A 14,417-nucleotide genomic window follows, 5' to 3' on the forward strand; every position below is an offset into this window, starting at 1 on the left:
ATAAAGTTGCTTTTTGTACATTAATAAAAGTTATTCCCTCTCTTCAGCTACAAAGGCATTATGAGGAATAGCCAGGGGGTGGGATGGGTGGGTGGAGGATGGGAAGACATTGCCTACAAGTTTAAATCCTAAAAAATGTGACATAAAAAGAGACAAGAAAGGCAAAGGATGATCTTGAGATGTTCAAAATTATCAGTTGGAGAAAATACAGGAAGATCATCTTGATGGAACATTGTAGAAAGGTACTTTGGAACACATAGGGGTGCATATGTAGTACTTATCTGCAACTTCTTAAAAAGAATATATCTTTGCCTGGGGGTTATGCTACAACTATACAGGGTAGCTATGCGATCCTGATAAAGGACATGATTGCGGATAGATGCTATGCTACTGTCTCATGCACTGTAAAGCGACTTCTTGCCTTTAAACCTGGAGTGCTGCACAATTGTGGTAAACATGGAATGTTTCACAAGAATTTAGAAGAAACCATCCAGCAGAGGGAGAACTTCGTCAATTAGAAGAGTTAGGATAATAATTGATTCATGTCAGAAGCACCTTCAAATTGTAGACGTATAATGGTCAACATTGAGCATGTAAAATAAGAACAAAATAGGTCATAGAAATACAGTACCTAGAAAAGTATGTAAAATAAATAGGATTAAAACTAAATGACATTCACCCAATATCGGGCCATATCAACAGCATTTTCTCTCACCAGCATGAGTTTTTCTTCTGTACAGGTTGAAGATATCATATGCACTGTAGTATATGTGAAGTGATTGAGTATCCTCTGTAGGGAAGCCCCATATAGAATTAATTTGCATCTCTGAACGATCTCTGAATCTCTAGTGGCTGCTATCACAACTTCAAGTATATTTGTTTCCTCTTGATGTTCATTGTCCATAGTTTTCATTTTCCAGGTAAATGCCAATATATTAGCCTTATTAAGCTGCTGTTCAAAAATATAGAATTCTGAGCTTGGTGGCTTTCTGGCAGGCATTTCATTGCCCAGACTAGGTAATATCATCAGTGGTGAATGAAACATCTGCCAAAAAACCCCCTCCAAGCTCAGAGAGCACCAAAGACGCCAGATTTCAACCTTGAGCTACATATGTTCTCTTTTATTAAGACAGAATTCATCTAGTTCAATTTCAGCTGTACATGAAATGGCTAATTATTAGAAGCATTATGATCGTGTTGCGCAGAAATTGGTCGTATATTTAAGACATTTTTAATTCTTTACCTTGCACACCTGTCTCACACACGGTTCTCTAAACTATTACCTTCCCTTCCCTCTTCGTTATCTGTTTGCAGCAAGAATTAAAATGGATTCTGGGTTAGTAACATTACTGAATAGAAAGTACAAATAGGCCTTGCTTACGAATAGCAGTTGGGACTGGAAACTTGTTACTGAGTGTCCTGTTCTCTTAAGCAAAATGATCTTGTGACTTGCAGTCTCATTCCCATTAAGCAATCATCATGGACATTAAGCGAGACATCAATCTCAATTAATGGCTTCTGATTTCACTTCTGCCCTTCTCCCTTAATTCTGCTTGTTGGAAGGCAGTTGTGAAGCTCTCAAAAGACAATTATGTGACAGCAGGATGCTGCAATTGTTGTAAATGTGCGAGGATCCAAATGACGATCACATGACTACAACATCGCAGGATGTTATAGTGGCTGTAAATGGAAGGAGTTTCCCCCCAACCCTTGTAGCTTGAAATGGCTGGTAAACAAGGCAGTCAGTGAATGAGGACCAGTCCCATACCCTTTAAAAAGCGAGGCTGTACCTTATACTAGAGATTATGGATTCTTTTCAATAATATCTGCAACAGCCAAGCTCAACACAATATCTTATATATAAGTGCATGAACATGGAGTTTCAATTGAACCGTGCATGTGTTCCTGCGCATGTGTTTCCTTTCTCTCTCTCTCTCTCTCTTTTTCTTTCTTTCTCCTCCTTTCTAGGCCTGTACTAGGAGTCTAATGGTTAAGAACCTTGAAGAAGGCTAGACGCCAGTAAGTGAAATTGTTTGAGCTGATCCAGGACTGAGTATCTCACTCAGGTCCATTAGAATAACAGAGATGGGATGAGATATTGTGAAAACCGAACTTAAAGTACTATTCTCTCTCTCTTGGTTATTACTGAGGTTCCAGTTAAACAGAAAACAGTGATTTCCTTATATTACCATAGCTGTATTTTCCACAACAAAGTTGACTTGAATAATACAAATTGCATGTAAAAGTGGAGGAGACCAGTTGTTACATTTTTATGTCAACATGAAACTTTGCATGGACTACTGCTACCACAGAGTACCTTTTCCATTTAGGACATGGCTTAATGTCTGGTAATAATCACAGAAAGCTGTTGTCATATACAAGATCCATTTGGAAAGAAATGAAGGAGCAGTCAAGTTCTGCACATAGAATGTTGTCCAGCCCAGTAAGCCATATATATATATATAAATATGCCGGTATAGTTTATGCAAAAAGCATTATGTCACTTGTGGAATTACACTAGTTTGTGCTTTGAGTTCTTATTTTTATGATCAATGTAGCTTTAACTTCGCTCATTCAAAACTATTTTAATATAATGGGAATCACATTATATATCGTATATTTTGTCAGATTCTTAGATTTCCCTAGTTGGAGCTGCGGAGAGTCTTCATCAAATGATGTATTTCAGTGATGGCTAATCTTTTTGCCATCGTGTGTCAGGAGGCGGGAGGTGGGTCGTGCACGCGCATGCCCACACCCATAATTCTATGCGCCCAGCACATGACCCATCCTTTCCCCCTGCTACTGGAACGCGTAGCCTGGCACTCTCCTAGAGAGGTTCTGGAGGCTGGGGACAGTAAAAAAGTCACTTCCTGTCCAACCGGAAGTTGGCAAATGGACCGTTTTCTGACCTCCTGAGGGCCTCCAAAGGGGCTGGAAAGGCTGTTTTCGCCCTCCCCAGACTCAGAGAGAGGCTCTGGAGCCAGGTGAGAGAAAAAAACTGGATCTTCCCCACCACCCCCCAGGCCCTCCGGTGGCAGGAAACAGCCTGTTTCTCTACTTCTGGTGGGCCCAGAAGGCCTGAAAATTAGCTGGCTGAGCTCGCGTGCCCACTGATATGGCTACGCATGCCAACTGTGGCAATCATGCCATAGGTTCACCATCACGGATGTATTTGGTGATTGGTTATTCTGCTTTGGAAGTGTGGTTATATGATTATTTAATAGCCGTTGCAAAACTGTTGAGCTCAGATAAATCAGTCTTTCTAATATCACAATGAATTTTCTGTACATAGACCATATTATTCTGTAGCAAGTGAATATATATTTGGGGTGGAAGAATGATGACAGCATTTATATTCTCTGGAAATAATATTTTATTGTAGTGATTTATTGCTGTTGAATTTAAATGCTGTCAAAACACTTGGCAATCATTTATGCTGTAGGAGACATTGCTGCTACCATCACTGAAGGAGAAGAGTTTTAGAAGTTAACTTATAATATCCTTACAATTATAGGATGCAAAATTGTCTGATTAGATTGTAGGAGGGTCATGCTTTTAGAAGTCATTAAATATCAAAGGTTATAAGCTAGTCTGGAAATAAGCCCTTTGATGTTCAGGAGACTTTTGAGCGGCATATATAGCATTATTTTAATGCCCACAAACTAGCCAGTTATAAGATGACCAGGCTGAGCCCAAGGCCTGGGTCAAGTCAGTCTGGAGTCACTACATCCCCAAAAGACACCCAAGTCCAGCCACCACCACTACGAGTCCATTGATTCTTATCTGGCACCAATTTGCCTTGACCATTAGTAGATCAGATTCTTATATATAGGTTGCATGGAATAAACTCTCAGTGCTTTCTGAACTCTGTCCTGCCTTCTGTTACCAGCAATCAGGTTTGAAATCAGGTTATTTTTTAAAAAAATAATTCTTCATTCGAGAAATTGCTGTATTGTTTTAACCAATTAACACACAAAAGTTATTTCCAGTAAGGGATATATAAATTACTTTAAATTAGTGATATAGCTTTAAGGAGATAAAATGGACGGCCCACGGGCTGGATGTGTCACACGCAGGCCACGCCCACCACAGCTCCACGAAGGGGGAAAAATTTCATGAAACATCACCTGACAGCAACATGAAGCCGCAAGTTTGACACCCATGGTCTAGCTGAACAAAGTATCCGACAATCATCAATGTGTGTTTTTGTGCCTATCTTTTCTCCTGCGATATTTTTAAAATACAGAGGAAAAGCATTTATTTCTAGCATGATATCCCAAAGGCTGAATAATTCTTTCTTTGCATAACACGGCAGACTACTACTAGTGCAATATAAAGTTTGTATATGCTCTCATACGAGAGCAAATTTACAACTAGTTTTCTCCTTACTTCGCTGTGTTTAACACCAGATATCCTCTTTTTTAAAAATTTCAGTTTCAGTTGGTGTTCGATGGATGATAGGAGTAACAGAAATTAACAAAGGCTCAACTTACGGCAACCATGGACACAAGAAGCAAAAGTGAAATCTCCAGAGACTGCTTCATACCCAAAGGGAACAAGCTTGTGAACTGCTGTGCACATCTGTCTTCAATCATAAAGACCAGGAATCTGTAGAGAGAGCTCATGCCTTCACTGAAGTCACGTCTCTTCTCTATCCATCTTCCTCCCCTGCTCCAGCTGGCAACAAGAGTCAATATTCTGCAGTTTATTTTATTTTTTTCTATACTTCATTTTTATTCAGATCTTCCAGAGAAACAATTCTTTTTTTTTTTAATTAAGGAAGAGAAAATATGCAGACATAGTACAGGAAGGAAGCAAATGAATGAATTAATATTCTTTTTTTTTCTGAATAAATCTTTAATGGATTAAAATATGAAATAAAATTTACTTTCCTATAAGATGACCAAAATGAGTATTTTATATATTTAACTAAGAAAGTAAGAACTATTTTACCTTTTTCTTTCTAGTCTGGTGGCCTGTTTCCCAATTGTGTCCAATAAGCTGCCTCTGGAAAGCCCAGAGGCTTGTTATGAAATCTGTATTCCAAATGCATTTTAATTTGTTTAGTTTCACTTCAAATCTCTTTTACTTTTGTGGAAGTAATTGTTTTAACCAATGAGTGATTCTCAAGTAGTACTTTAACTGAGCTACTTAGCACTATCCAAATATTTATCCTCTGGCCAGCCTGATAAAAATAAGACAACTTTCCTCCTAACATTTGTTTTCAGTTTGGCAAGACACTTGTATTACCAGTTTGTTTTCAATTCACTTCAGATGGTGAAGTGAATGTATTTCTCTTTTATTCAGCAATCCCACTTTTTTATTTGTACTTGTTAATTCCTTTGCAGACTTGGCTCCAAGAATTCATTCTCAAATTATATTCGGAAAGGTTTAACATTTCCAGTCATAATTACATATCCTAAAGAAATCTATTTCTTGCGTTTTTCTACTGTATTACTTTTTACAATTTTCCTTTTTTTTTGCTTTTTGTTCTTTAATCATTATGAACCTATAAGAGACTGCCTCTTTAATCCCAAGTTTTTAGTGAAGGTAAAAGCTGTTTGAAAGTCCATTTATAGAAATATCCAGCACAATGCAGTTATTCATACATCATCTTTCCCAAGGAACTCAAAGCATTAGTGAGAGAAGTTAGTTCTATAGAAACTCTTAGTCACTAAAATTTATTTTCTATATGCACATTACCTTCAATACTACTTTCCAAATTAGACAGTAAAGTATATAGCCTGTCTTTTCTAAAATCATATTTCAATGTTAAATACAGGTGTTACATTGGCTATATTCCTAGTATATAGATATTGGTCATGAAAATTATTTATATTAGAATACTAACAATATTTATTTCAGCTTGGATAGTACTCTGGCCCCTTTGATATATAGATCTGCACTGCTGCTATTATGTCTCCTTGTGGAGTTTATCATATTCTAATATACCTGACTCTAATGTAGATTGTTTGATTTAGACCAAATAAATTTGCAAAGTTGCTATTTTCATTTGTAAATAAAAGTTTATAGTTCTGTGGCTTAAGTCACAAACCAACTTTTATACTACAATGGTTTGTTTAGCATTCTAAAATCCATTGTTTGAGGTAGACTGTTTTTAGTAGTTAGTGACCCAATGTCCCAACCATTTAAAAAATACTCCGTGAACCTGTTAGTAAGGTCCAAATCCAAGATGACAGAACCATCCTTGTACTTTTGAAAGAAAAAATTATCAGCAACACAAGAATTTAGCTAACTGATATATTTGGCAAATAGAGTCTTACATAACATAACATAACATCAGAGTTGGAAGGGACCTTGGAGGCCTTCTAGTCCAACCCCCTGCCCAGGCAGGAAACCCTACACCATCTCAGTCGGATGGTTATCCAACATTTTCTTAAAAATTTCCAGTGTTGGAGCATTCACAACTTCTGAAGGCAAGTCGTTCCACTTATTAATTGTTCTAACTGTCAGGAAATTTCTCCTTAGTTCTAAGTTGCTTCTTTCCTTGATCAGTTTCCACCCATTGCTTCTTGTTCTACCCTCAGGTGCTTTGGAGAACAGCCCGACTCCCTCTTCTTTGTGGCAGCCCCTGAGATATTGGAACACTGCTATCATGTCTCCCCTAGTCCTTCTTTTTGTTAAACTAGACATACCCAGTTCCTGCAACCGTTCTTCATATGTTTTATCCTCCAGTCCCCTAATCATCTTTGTTGCTCTTCTCTGCACTCTTTCTAGAGTCTCAACATCTTTTTTACATCGTGGCGACCAAAACTGGATGCAATATTCCAAGTGTGGCCTTACCAAGGCATTATAAAGTGGTACTAGCACTTCACGTGATCTTGATTCTATCCCTCTGTTTATGCAGCCCAGAACTGTGTTGGCTTTTTTAACAGCTGCTGCACACTGCTGGCTCATATCTAGATGGTTATCCACTAGGACTCCAAGATCCCTCTCACAGGTACTACTATTGAGCAAGGTACCACATATACGGTACTGGTGCATTTTGTTTTTTTGGCCTAAATGTAGAACCTTACTTTTTTCACTGTTGAATTTCATTTTGTTAGATAGCGCCCAATGTTCAAGTCTGTCAAGATCTTTCTGTAACTTGAGCCTATCTTCTGGAGTGTTAGCTATTCCTGCCAGCTTGGTGTCATCTGCAAATTTGATGAGTTCCCCATCTATCCCTCGTCCAAGTCATTGATGAAGATGTTGAAGAGTACTGGGCCTAAAACAGAGCCTTGGGGTACTCCACTGCATACTTCCCTCCATGTGGATGTAGTTCCGTTGAGGACTACACGTTGAGTGCGGTTGGTCAGCCAGTTACGAATCCATCTGGTGGTGGTGCTGTCTAACCCACATTTTCTACTTTATCTAGTAGTAGGTTATGGTCTACTTTATCAAATGCTTTACTGAAGTCCAAGTAAATTATATCAACAGCATTCCTCTGGTCTACTAATTTTGTCATTTTGTCAAAGAATGCGATAAGATTAGTCTGGCATGATCTGTTTTGACAAACCCATGTTGGCTTTTGGTTATTACTTTGTTTGCTTCTAGGTGTTCGGTGATTCGTTGCTTGATTATCTTTTCCAGAATCTTCCCGGTATTGAGGTCAGACTGATAGGTCTGTAGTTTCCTGGATCTGTTTTTCCTTTTTGAAGATGGGAACTACATCAGCTCTTTTCCAGTCCTCTGGCAGCTCCCTGTGCTCCAGGATCTTTGAAAGATATAGTTCAGTGGTTCTGAGATCACGTCTGCCAGTTCCTTCAGAACCTTGGGGTGTAATCCATCCGGTCCTGGTGATTTGAACTCGTCTAGGGTAGACAGGTGTTCACTTACCATTTTCTTCCCTATTTTAACTTGTGTTTCTAATCTGTTTTTGTAGTGCTGTTTTGATAGGTTGGATTGTTTTTCCTTTTGTGTAAAGACAGATGCAAAATATGAGTTAAGTAGATCTGCTTTCTCCCTGTTGCTTGTCATCTTCTTGCCACTTTCTCCCAGCAATGGGCCAATTGTTTCCTTGACTTTTCTCTTGTTTTTAACATGTTGGAAGAAGCTTTTTATTATTTTTACTTTTGTCGCTAGCCTTTGTTCATTGTGAGCCTTAGCTTTCCTCACTTCATCTTTACAGGCTCGGGCTGTTGCTGATATTCTGCCTTAGTTATTTGCCCCTCTTTCCACTTTTTATATTTGTCCTTTTGTCTTTCAATTTGTCAGATAGTTCTTTATGCATCCATGCTGGTTTCTTTTGTGATCTACTATTTTCTTCTTCGTTGGTATTGTGTTAGACTGTGCTTTTATAATCTCACTTTTCAAAATTTCCCAAGCTTCTTGAGTTGTTTTCCCCCTGAGGATTCTCATCCATTGAATCCTTCTCAAGATCTCTCTAAGTTTATTGAAATTAGCTCTCTTAAAGTCCAAGACTCTAGTTTGACTTTGTTCTACTACTTGTATTTGCTTAATGTTGAATTCCAATATTGCGTGGTCACTTGCCCCCAAGGTTCCTGTAGCTTCAACACCTTCTATCATTTCATCTCTGTTAGTGAGAATTAAGTCCAATATGGCTGATCCCTTGTCGCCTTCTCTATTTTTGGGAAACAAAGTTGTCTGCTAGGTTTGTTAGGAACCTGTTGGATCTTCCACTTGGTGCAGAGTTTGTTTCCCAGTTGATGTCAGGGTAGTTAAAATCCCCATTACTACTGTGATGTGCTTCCTACATACCTTAGTTAGCTGACTAGCAAAAGTTCATCTACTTCCTCTGTTTGGTTGGGTGGCCTATAGTATAGACCTATGGCAATATCGTTTTCACCCTTTTATATTGACCCAAATACATTCAAGATGATTTTCATCATTGTTGTGCTCTATTTCTGTAGAGATGTAGTTATTTCTTATATAGTGCAACTCCACCTCCTCTTTTATTTGGTCTATTTCTTTTAAATAATTTATATCCCTCTAGCTGTATGTTCCATTTGTCAGTTTCATCCCACCAAGTTTCCGTAATGGCAACAATATCATATCTACCCTCATTTACTTGGATTTCTAATTCACCCTGTTTATTCCTCATACTCTGTGCATTGGTGTATAGACATTTGAGTCCATTTGGACTGATCTTGTGTTTACTGTCTACATAACCTGTGTTGACTGCCCCTACTTTCTTGCCACCTGTTGGTTTAGTGCACATGGTATGGCACTCACTGTTAAATGCTTGGTTTTGCTTGATAGCATGGTTGATAGTCTTACCCATACAGACATCTATGTTACATGCACTGATAACCCTTTTAGTTTTCGATTGCTGGGGACAGAAATTTTCTATATCAGTTAATTCTCTGTCCCCACTGTTCAGTTTAAATGTTTATCCAGAAAATCTGTGAATGTATTGCTAAGTAACTCAGTCCCTTTCTTTGATGGATGCAATCCATTTCTTTTGTACAATTTTTCATTGGAACAGTTGCAGACATCATGACTAATAAAACCAAAGCCTTCCCTTTTACACCACTCCTTTAGCCACACATTAAACTCCACTACACGCTGGCCTTTACCTTTTTGTTCCTTATGTACTGGTAAAACCTCTGAAAAGTTAAGCCTACAACCTATGCTATTAAGTTCATACCCTAAGCTCTGGAAATCATTCTGCACAGAAAGCACATCCTTTTGGGACAGATCATTTGTGCCAAGATGTATAATAGCATCAACATCAGAATCCTTACTGGCATTCTTGACTATCTTAAGAATACGCCTCTTGTCTCTGCTGGCAGTAGCACCAGGTAGACACCTGACGTCTTTCAAAACCTCCATATCCTTTCCTAATCATTTCCATATCCTTTCCTTTCTTGTTAAAGCAGATATCAGTTGAAACCTTTCATCAAAACCATTTCAATTTTTTTGAAATGTCAATCCTGCATTACCTCTTCCAACAGCTTTGATGATTTATAGCAGATTCCAAGGAACAGATTCTTTTGGTTAACTTGCCCTTTTATCTTAGTCCAGTTGCTTTCAACATGTCTGTTACCATTAATCCAGTGGACTTGTATGTAGGTAAGCTCATTCCTGATATACAGGTAGTCCTCAACTTAGAAGAGTTCATTTGACCATTTGAAGATACAATAGCACTGAAAAAAAATGACTTATGGCTGTTTTTCACACTTACGGCCATTGCAGCTTCTCCATGGTCATATTATCAAAATGCTTGGCTTGACTCGTGTATATATGATGGTTGCAGTGTCCCAGGGTTATGTGATCACCTTTTGCAACTTCTGACAAGCAAATCAGTGAGGAAGCTAAATTAACTAATCTATTTATTACTCCAATGGACTTATGAGTCCCCACCCTTATATTACCACTTTTCAAAGTTCACTTGAAGAAAGAATCTCTTGTTGAACTTTTTTTTTATTTGATATTGATCAGAATACCAACTGGATCCTCCTGCCCAGTGTTGTTTTTGATGTATTTCTTGGAAACAGAAAATTTCTTCCATGTACAGCAGGATTATTTTATTTTACAAGGCTGCCTTATTCTTGCTTAATTTCTTTCAACTTCCAGAACCAAATGAAATGCAAAACACTGAGTATAATGTAAGCAAAATTAAACATTTAGTGCTTCACTGACAAGCATTGCTCTCAGTCTAAAAAAGTGAACTGACCCTAGATGGCATGTTTTAATCAACTTTTAACCCAAATGTCACTGTAATATCCAAATGCCAAAGATTATATCCCATAGTAAACCTCAACCAACTTATGTGCTGTAATGGGGCAAATGTTCTGGATTTGAGGATTCTGTTACAAATGCCTCCGTATAGCTTGATTGTTGCTAAAATAGCAGAATACTTAGATGTGAGGCTGTAAATGTATTTTTCAACACATCATTAACAAAATGGAAGGGTGCTGAGAAATCAGTGTTAAATATAAGCACACTATATCAAGGGTGACGCATGCAAGTGTCTTTAAAAGAACTGTAAATATGGATATTGTACAGAGAAAAGCCACATCTGATTTAAACAAGTGCAGGGGTTAAAAAGCAAAGATTAAAATTTAGCAATTCAGTCATCTGTGTGAGAGAACTGTGAACATTAAGTTTATAATTAAAATTGAATTAGAATCTTCTTTGCTAGATTTTTGCTTTGATAATCATATGCAACTTAGCTATTCTTAGCCGATAACCACTTTTCTCTACAAGATGAATTTGGTACTTGGCATTTGGTCAAGGAAATGAACCACTGAACAGTTTAAAGGAATTATTTATAGAAGCTTCATTACACTTCCCACTGAATTTTGATTTGTGAGCTACCATAGTAGTAGTACGGAATTAAAACCACAGCCTGATATGTCACTGAAGACTATAACTGCAGGTGAGTAGCATAACTGATTCCTACATCAGTTACATCTGAAGATCTGGATTCACACTTCAATTGAGCTTTGGTGGCAAGATAGAAGCATAACTGAGCAATACAGTAAAGGTGCTACTTACCTTCCCAAAAATTAGTAAAAGCCTATCCAAATTATAGCTCAAATAGCTACACTGTTGAAAGTGCAACCCTCACATAAGACTCATGAGAGTGATAAAGCCATTGTAAATATCAGCTTCAAACAAAATAGGAAACAAAAGACTTCCTAAAATAAACCATTTATTGAGAAAAAGCTTTTAAATTTCTTCAATCAACGTCTGCATAACAAATCAAGCTGGCCAATAAAAAACAGAAACAAAAAAAAAAACAATAACAGAAAAGTAGAAGTTCACAGTTAGTGCACTCAACAAACAGATTAAAAATAAGGTTCAGACTGCCTGATATAACACTAACTTTGTTTTTGAACCTAAAAGTTCAAAAATCCTACATATTAACATTACAGTTCTCAGTCATCTGAGAAACAGAGAAAGGACAAAAAATAAGTTCATGGTCCATTATACAGTAGTAATGGCACTTTCACTGAAACATGCAGCTTCTTTAAACTCATGGGGGCTGCCAGGGGAACAACAGGTGCCAAGGGAAACAAAGAGCAGCAGCAGTAAAAGTGACGCCTGTCACTTGTGCAGTCTTCAGTCATGTTAGGCCTTGAGTCATATCCTGTGTCTCAACACAGTCCAAATGTAAATATTACATATAGTAGTGATTCAAAAATACTTCACCCGAGTACAGGCAACCATGTGCATAGCTTTATTCTTCATCTGTGCACACCTGGTGGTAACAAGGAGAAAGCAGATAATTAGCCCTATTAGACTTTTCTTTTAAAGGTATAATCTCCTTCCCTGACAGTGACTCCTCAGATGAGGTATCTTACACTGTAGTTCAGGTAAGATCTACTGCAGACCCAGATTGTTGGAGACAATATGCTGACTCTGTAATATGCTTAAGAGAGGGCTGTAAAGCACTATGAATTGGTATGTAAGTCTAAGTGCTATTGTTATTGCTACTGTAACTACTACGTAGGCAAAATTACATCATTCTTTTCAAGAGAAGTGATTGATCCTCCAAACTGTGAAAACTGCACGAATGATGCTATTGGATAGTGTTTCCCAATCTTGGCCATTTCTAGGTGTAAGGAGTTCAACTCCCAGAATTCCACTGCCAGCATGGCCACCGATAAGAAATCTGGCAGTTGAAGTCAACAAGTATTGAAGTTGCGAAAGGATGGATACCCTTGGATTAAGCCAAATATCGCACTTTGGAATTACGCTGATCTGGATTCCAGCCAATGCCCTTCACACCTTCATCCATCTAACTCCAGCATTTTATGGCTGCTGACCATATCTGGCTAGGGTTAGGTTAATTTTGTTTTAAAGATGCTTAGCCCAGCAGCGAAACTGTAGGCTCTCCCAAATCTGCCTCAATTTTGTACATTGTGCCTTGTCCCAATGGCACACAAAGTCTAATCATTTGAAAGTTGCCAATAGGGGAAAACTCTGCAAATGCAAGCAATGTCTTTATCATCTCCCAGTTAGTTAAGGGTTCTGTACTACTGAATTATTTATGCTGTTTCAGTTCTTCTGATGACTCTAAAAGAAGAAAAACGTGTAGTAATTGCTTATGAAGACTAGAACTAAAATCCACAAGCTTTTTTAATATAAACAGTTACTCTTGTGTAATAAGACCCCCCAGTTACTAACAAGAATAATCAAGCTTAACTAACCTTGACAAACGAATGATCGAGGAGCTGGCTAGCTGTCCATCTCATCTTTGGATCACTCTCCAGGCAATGAGAAAGGAAACCTTTTCCTTCTGGACTTATCTTTTCAGGAATCGGAGGCTTATGACCCATCCCTACCCTGTACATGATCTGAAAGTTGTGCTCAAATTCATGCCAGGGTCTCTGTAACAAAGCAGGAATATCTAGGTTGAAAAATTGAATTTTCTCACTGACTAGACGATGTGGTGAGCTAGTTGGTGCATTTCTTCTTTGAGAACAATAAGCTCTGATAAGTGTAACAACCCTGAGTATAAAGATTCACAAATAAGCACATGGAATGGAAGACAATTCCAATCAATGAACAAGATTTAGCTCTCTCTCTATTTCATTAATATATTTAAGAACCAAGCAATGCATCAAACAATATTCCCAGGCAGCTCTTATACCAGTTGGACTTTATTTACAATGTTGGCTTATCTGAAATCTGGAAACTAGCTTAACTTCCTATTTGGAGACATCAGAAGTCTGTGAAGAAAGTAGAAGAGAGAAGGAGGTAAGAAAGAGAAGAGGAGGAAGAGGAAAGGAAGGAAGAGGGATAGAAGAGGGAGAAGAAAGGAGTAGGTAGGAAGGAGGAGAGGATGTAGATAAGAGAAGGGGAGGATGGTTGTGGAAAGTAGAAGAAGGTAGAGAAGGGAAGAGAGTTAAAGGAAGGGGGTGGTGACCGGGCAGGTCCGATTAATTGTATATGATGGTACATTAAATATGTTATTGGATATGAATGTTAAAATAAAACTTTTTTATTAAAAAAAAAAGAAGTCTGTGAAGACTTCCCGAGGTCTTCAACTATGCTCAAAAAGATAAATGAACTAAATGATGTTGCAAAGACAAGATTCTGTCATACTTCAACTTTAATAAACAGATTCTATGCAGTTGAATAGTTAGTTTTATTAAACTGAGGAGAATGTGCTCAGCTTTTCAGTCAAAATTAATTCTTCTCTTGCCAGTGACTTTTAACCGAGCAAAGTTCAAGTTATTTTATTTCCCAGAAATCCAATAATGGCATGTTTTAGATCATCCAGTAACTAAACTGACTGAATGTCATACAGGAGACTTACCTTCCCTGTGACCATTTCAATCACAACACATCCAAGGCTCCAGATGTCTGCTCCTCGCCCGTGGCCTTCTCCTTTAGCTCTAGTAATCACTTCAGGAGCCATGTATGCTTTGAAAAAACACGAAGGATCACATCAAGTTTATGCAACAAAAGGAACAGGAGTCTTCACAACAAAAGGATTTGTC

The 14,417-nt window shown here is 37.9% G+C and overlaps 2 protein-coding genes across 8 annotated transcripts in view; one reads left to right on the plus strand and one right to left on the minus strand.

Moving 5' to 3' along the window:
• The window catches only part of AGPAT4 (1-acylglycerol-3-phosphate O-acyltransferase 4), a 59,311-nt gene extending 53,367 nt beyond the window's left edge, over positions 1-5,944 (plus strand). For 2 of the 4 annotated variants that reach the window (XM_058168194.1, XM_058168204.1), the window contains exon 9: positions 4,435-5,939. In XM_058168194.1, the coding sequence (XP_058024177.1) occupies positions 4,435-4,523 (89 nt within the window). In that variant the 3' untranslated portion in view covers positions 4,524-5,939. Of the gene's footprint in view, positions 1-4,434 lie in introns of all 4 variants that reach the window. The other 2 variants (XM_058168185.1, XM_058168213.1) reach the window with 2 other exon arrangements.
• A 5,649-nt stretch (positions 5,945-11,593) lies between these two features.
• The window catches only part of MAP3K4 (mitogen-activated protein kinase kinase kinase 4), a 102,442-nt gene continuing 99,618 nt past the window's right edge, over positions 11,594-14,417 (minus strand). For all 4 annotated transcript variants that reach the window (XM_058168247.1, XM_058168240.1, XM_058168232.1 and 1 more), the window contains 3 exons: positions 14,234-14,340; positions 13,122-13,301; positions 11,594-12,169 (listed from right to left, as the gene is read on the minus strand). In XM_058168247.1, coding sequence (XP_058024230.1) covers positions 12,149-12,169; positions 13,122-13,301; positions 14,234-14,340 — 308 coding nt within the window. In that variant the 3' untranslated portion in view covers positions 11,594-12,148. The remainder of the gene's footprint in view (positions 12,170-13,121; positions 13,302-14,233; positions 14,341-14,417) is intronic.

The sequence above is a fragment of the Ahaetulla prasina genome, chromosome 1 (assembly GCF_028640845.1).
Source record: "Ahaetulla prasina isolate Xishuangbanna chromosome 1, ASM2864084v1, whole genome shotgun sequence".
Lineage (NCBI taxonomy): Eukaryota > Metazoa > Chordata > Lepidosauria > Squamata > Colubridae > Ahaetulla > Ahaetulla prasina.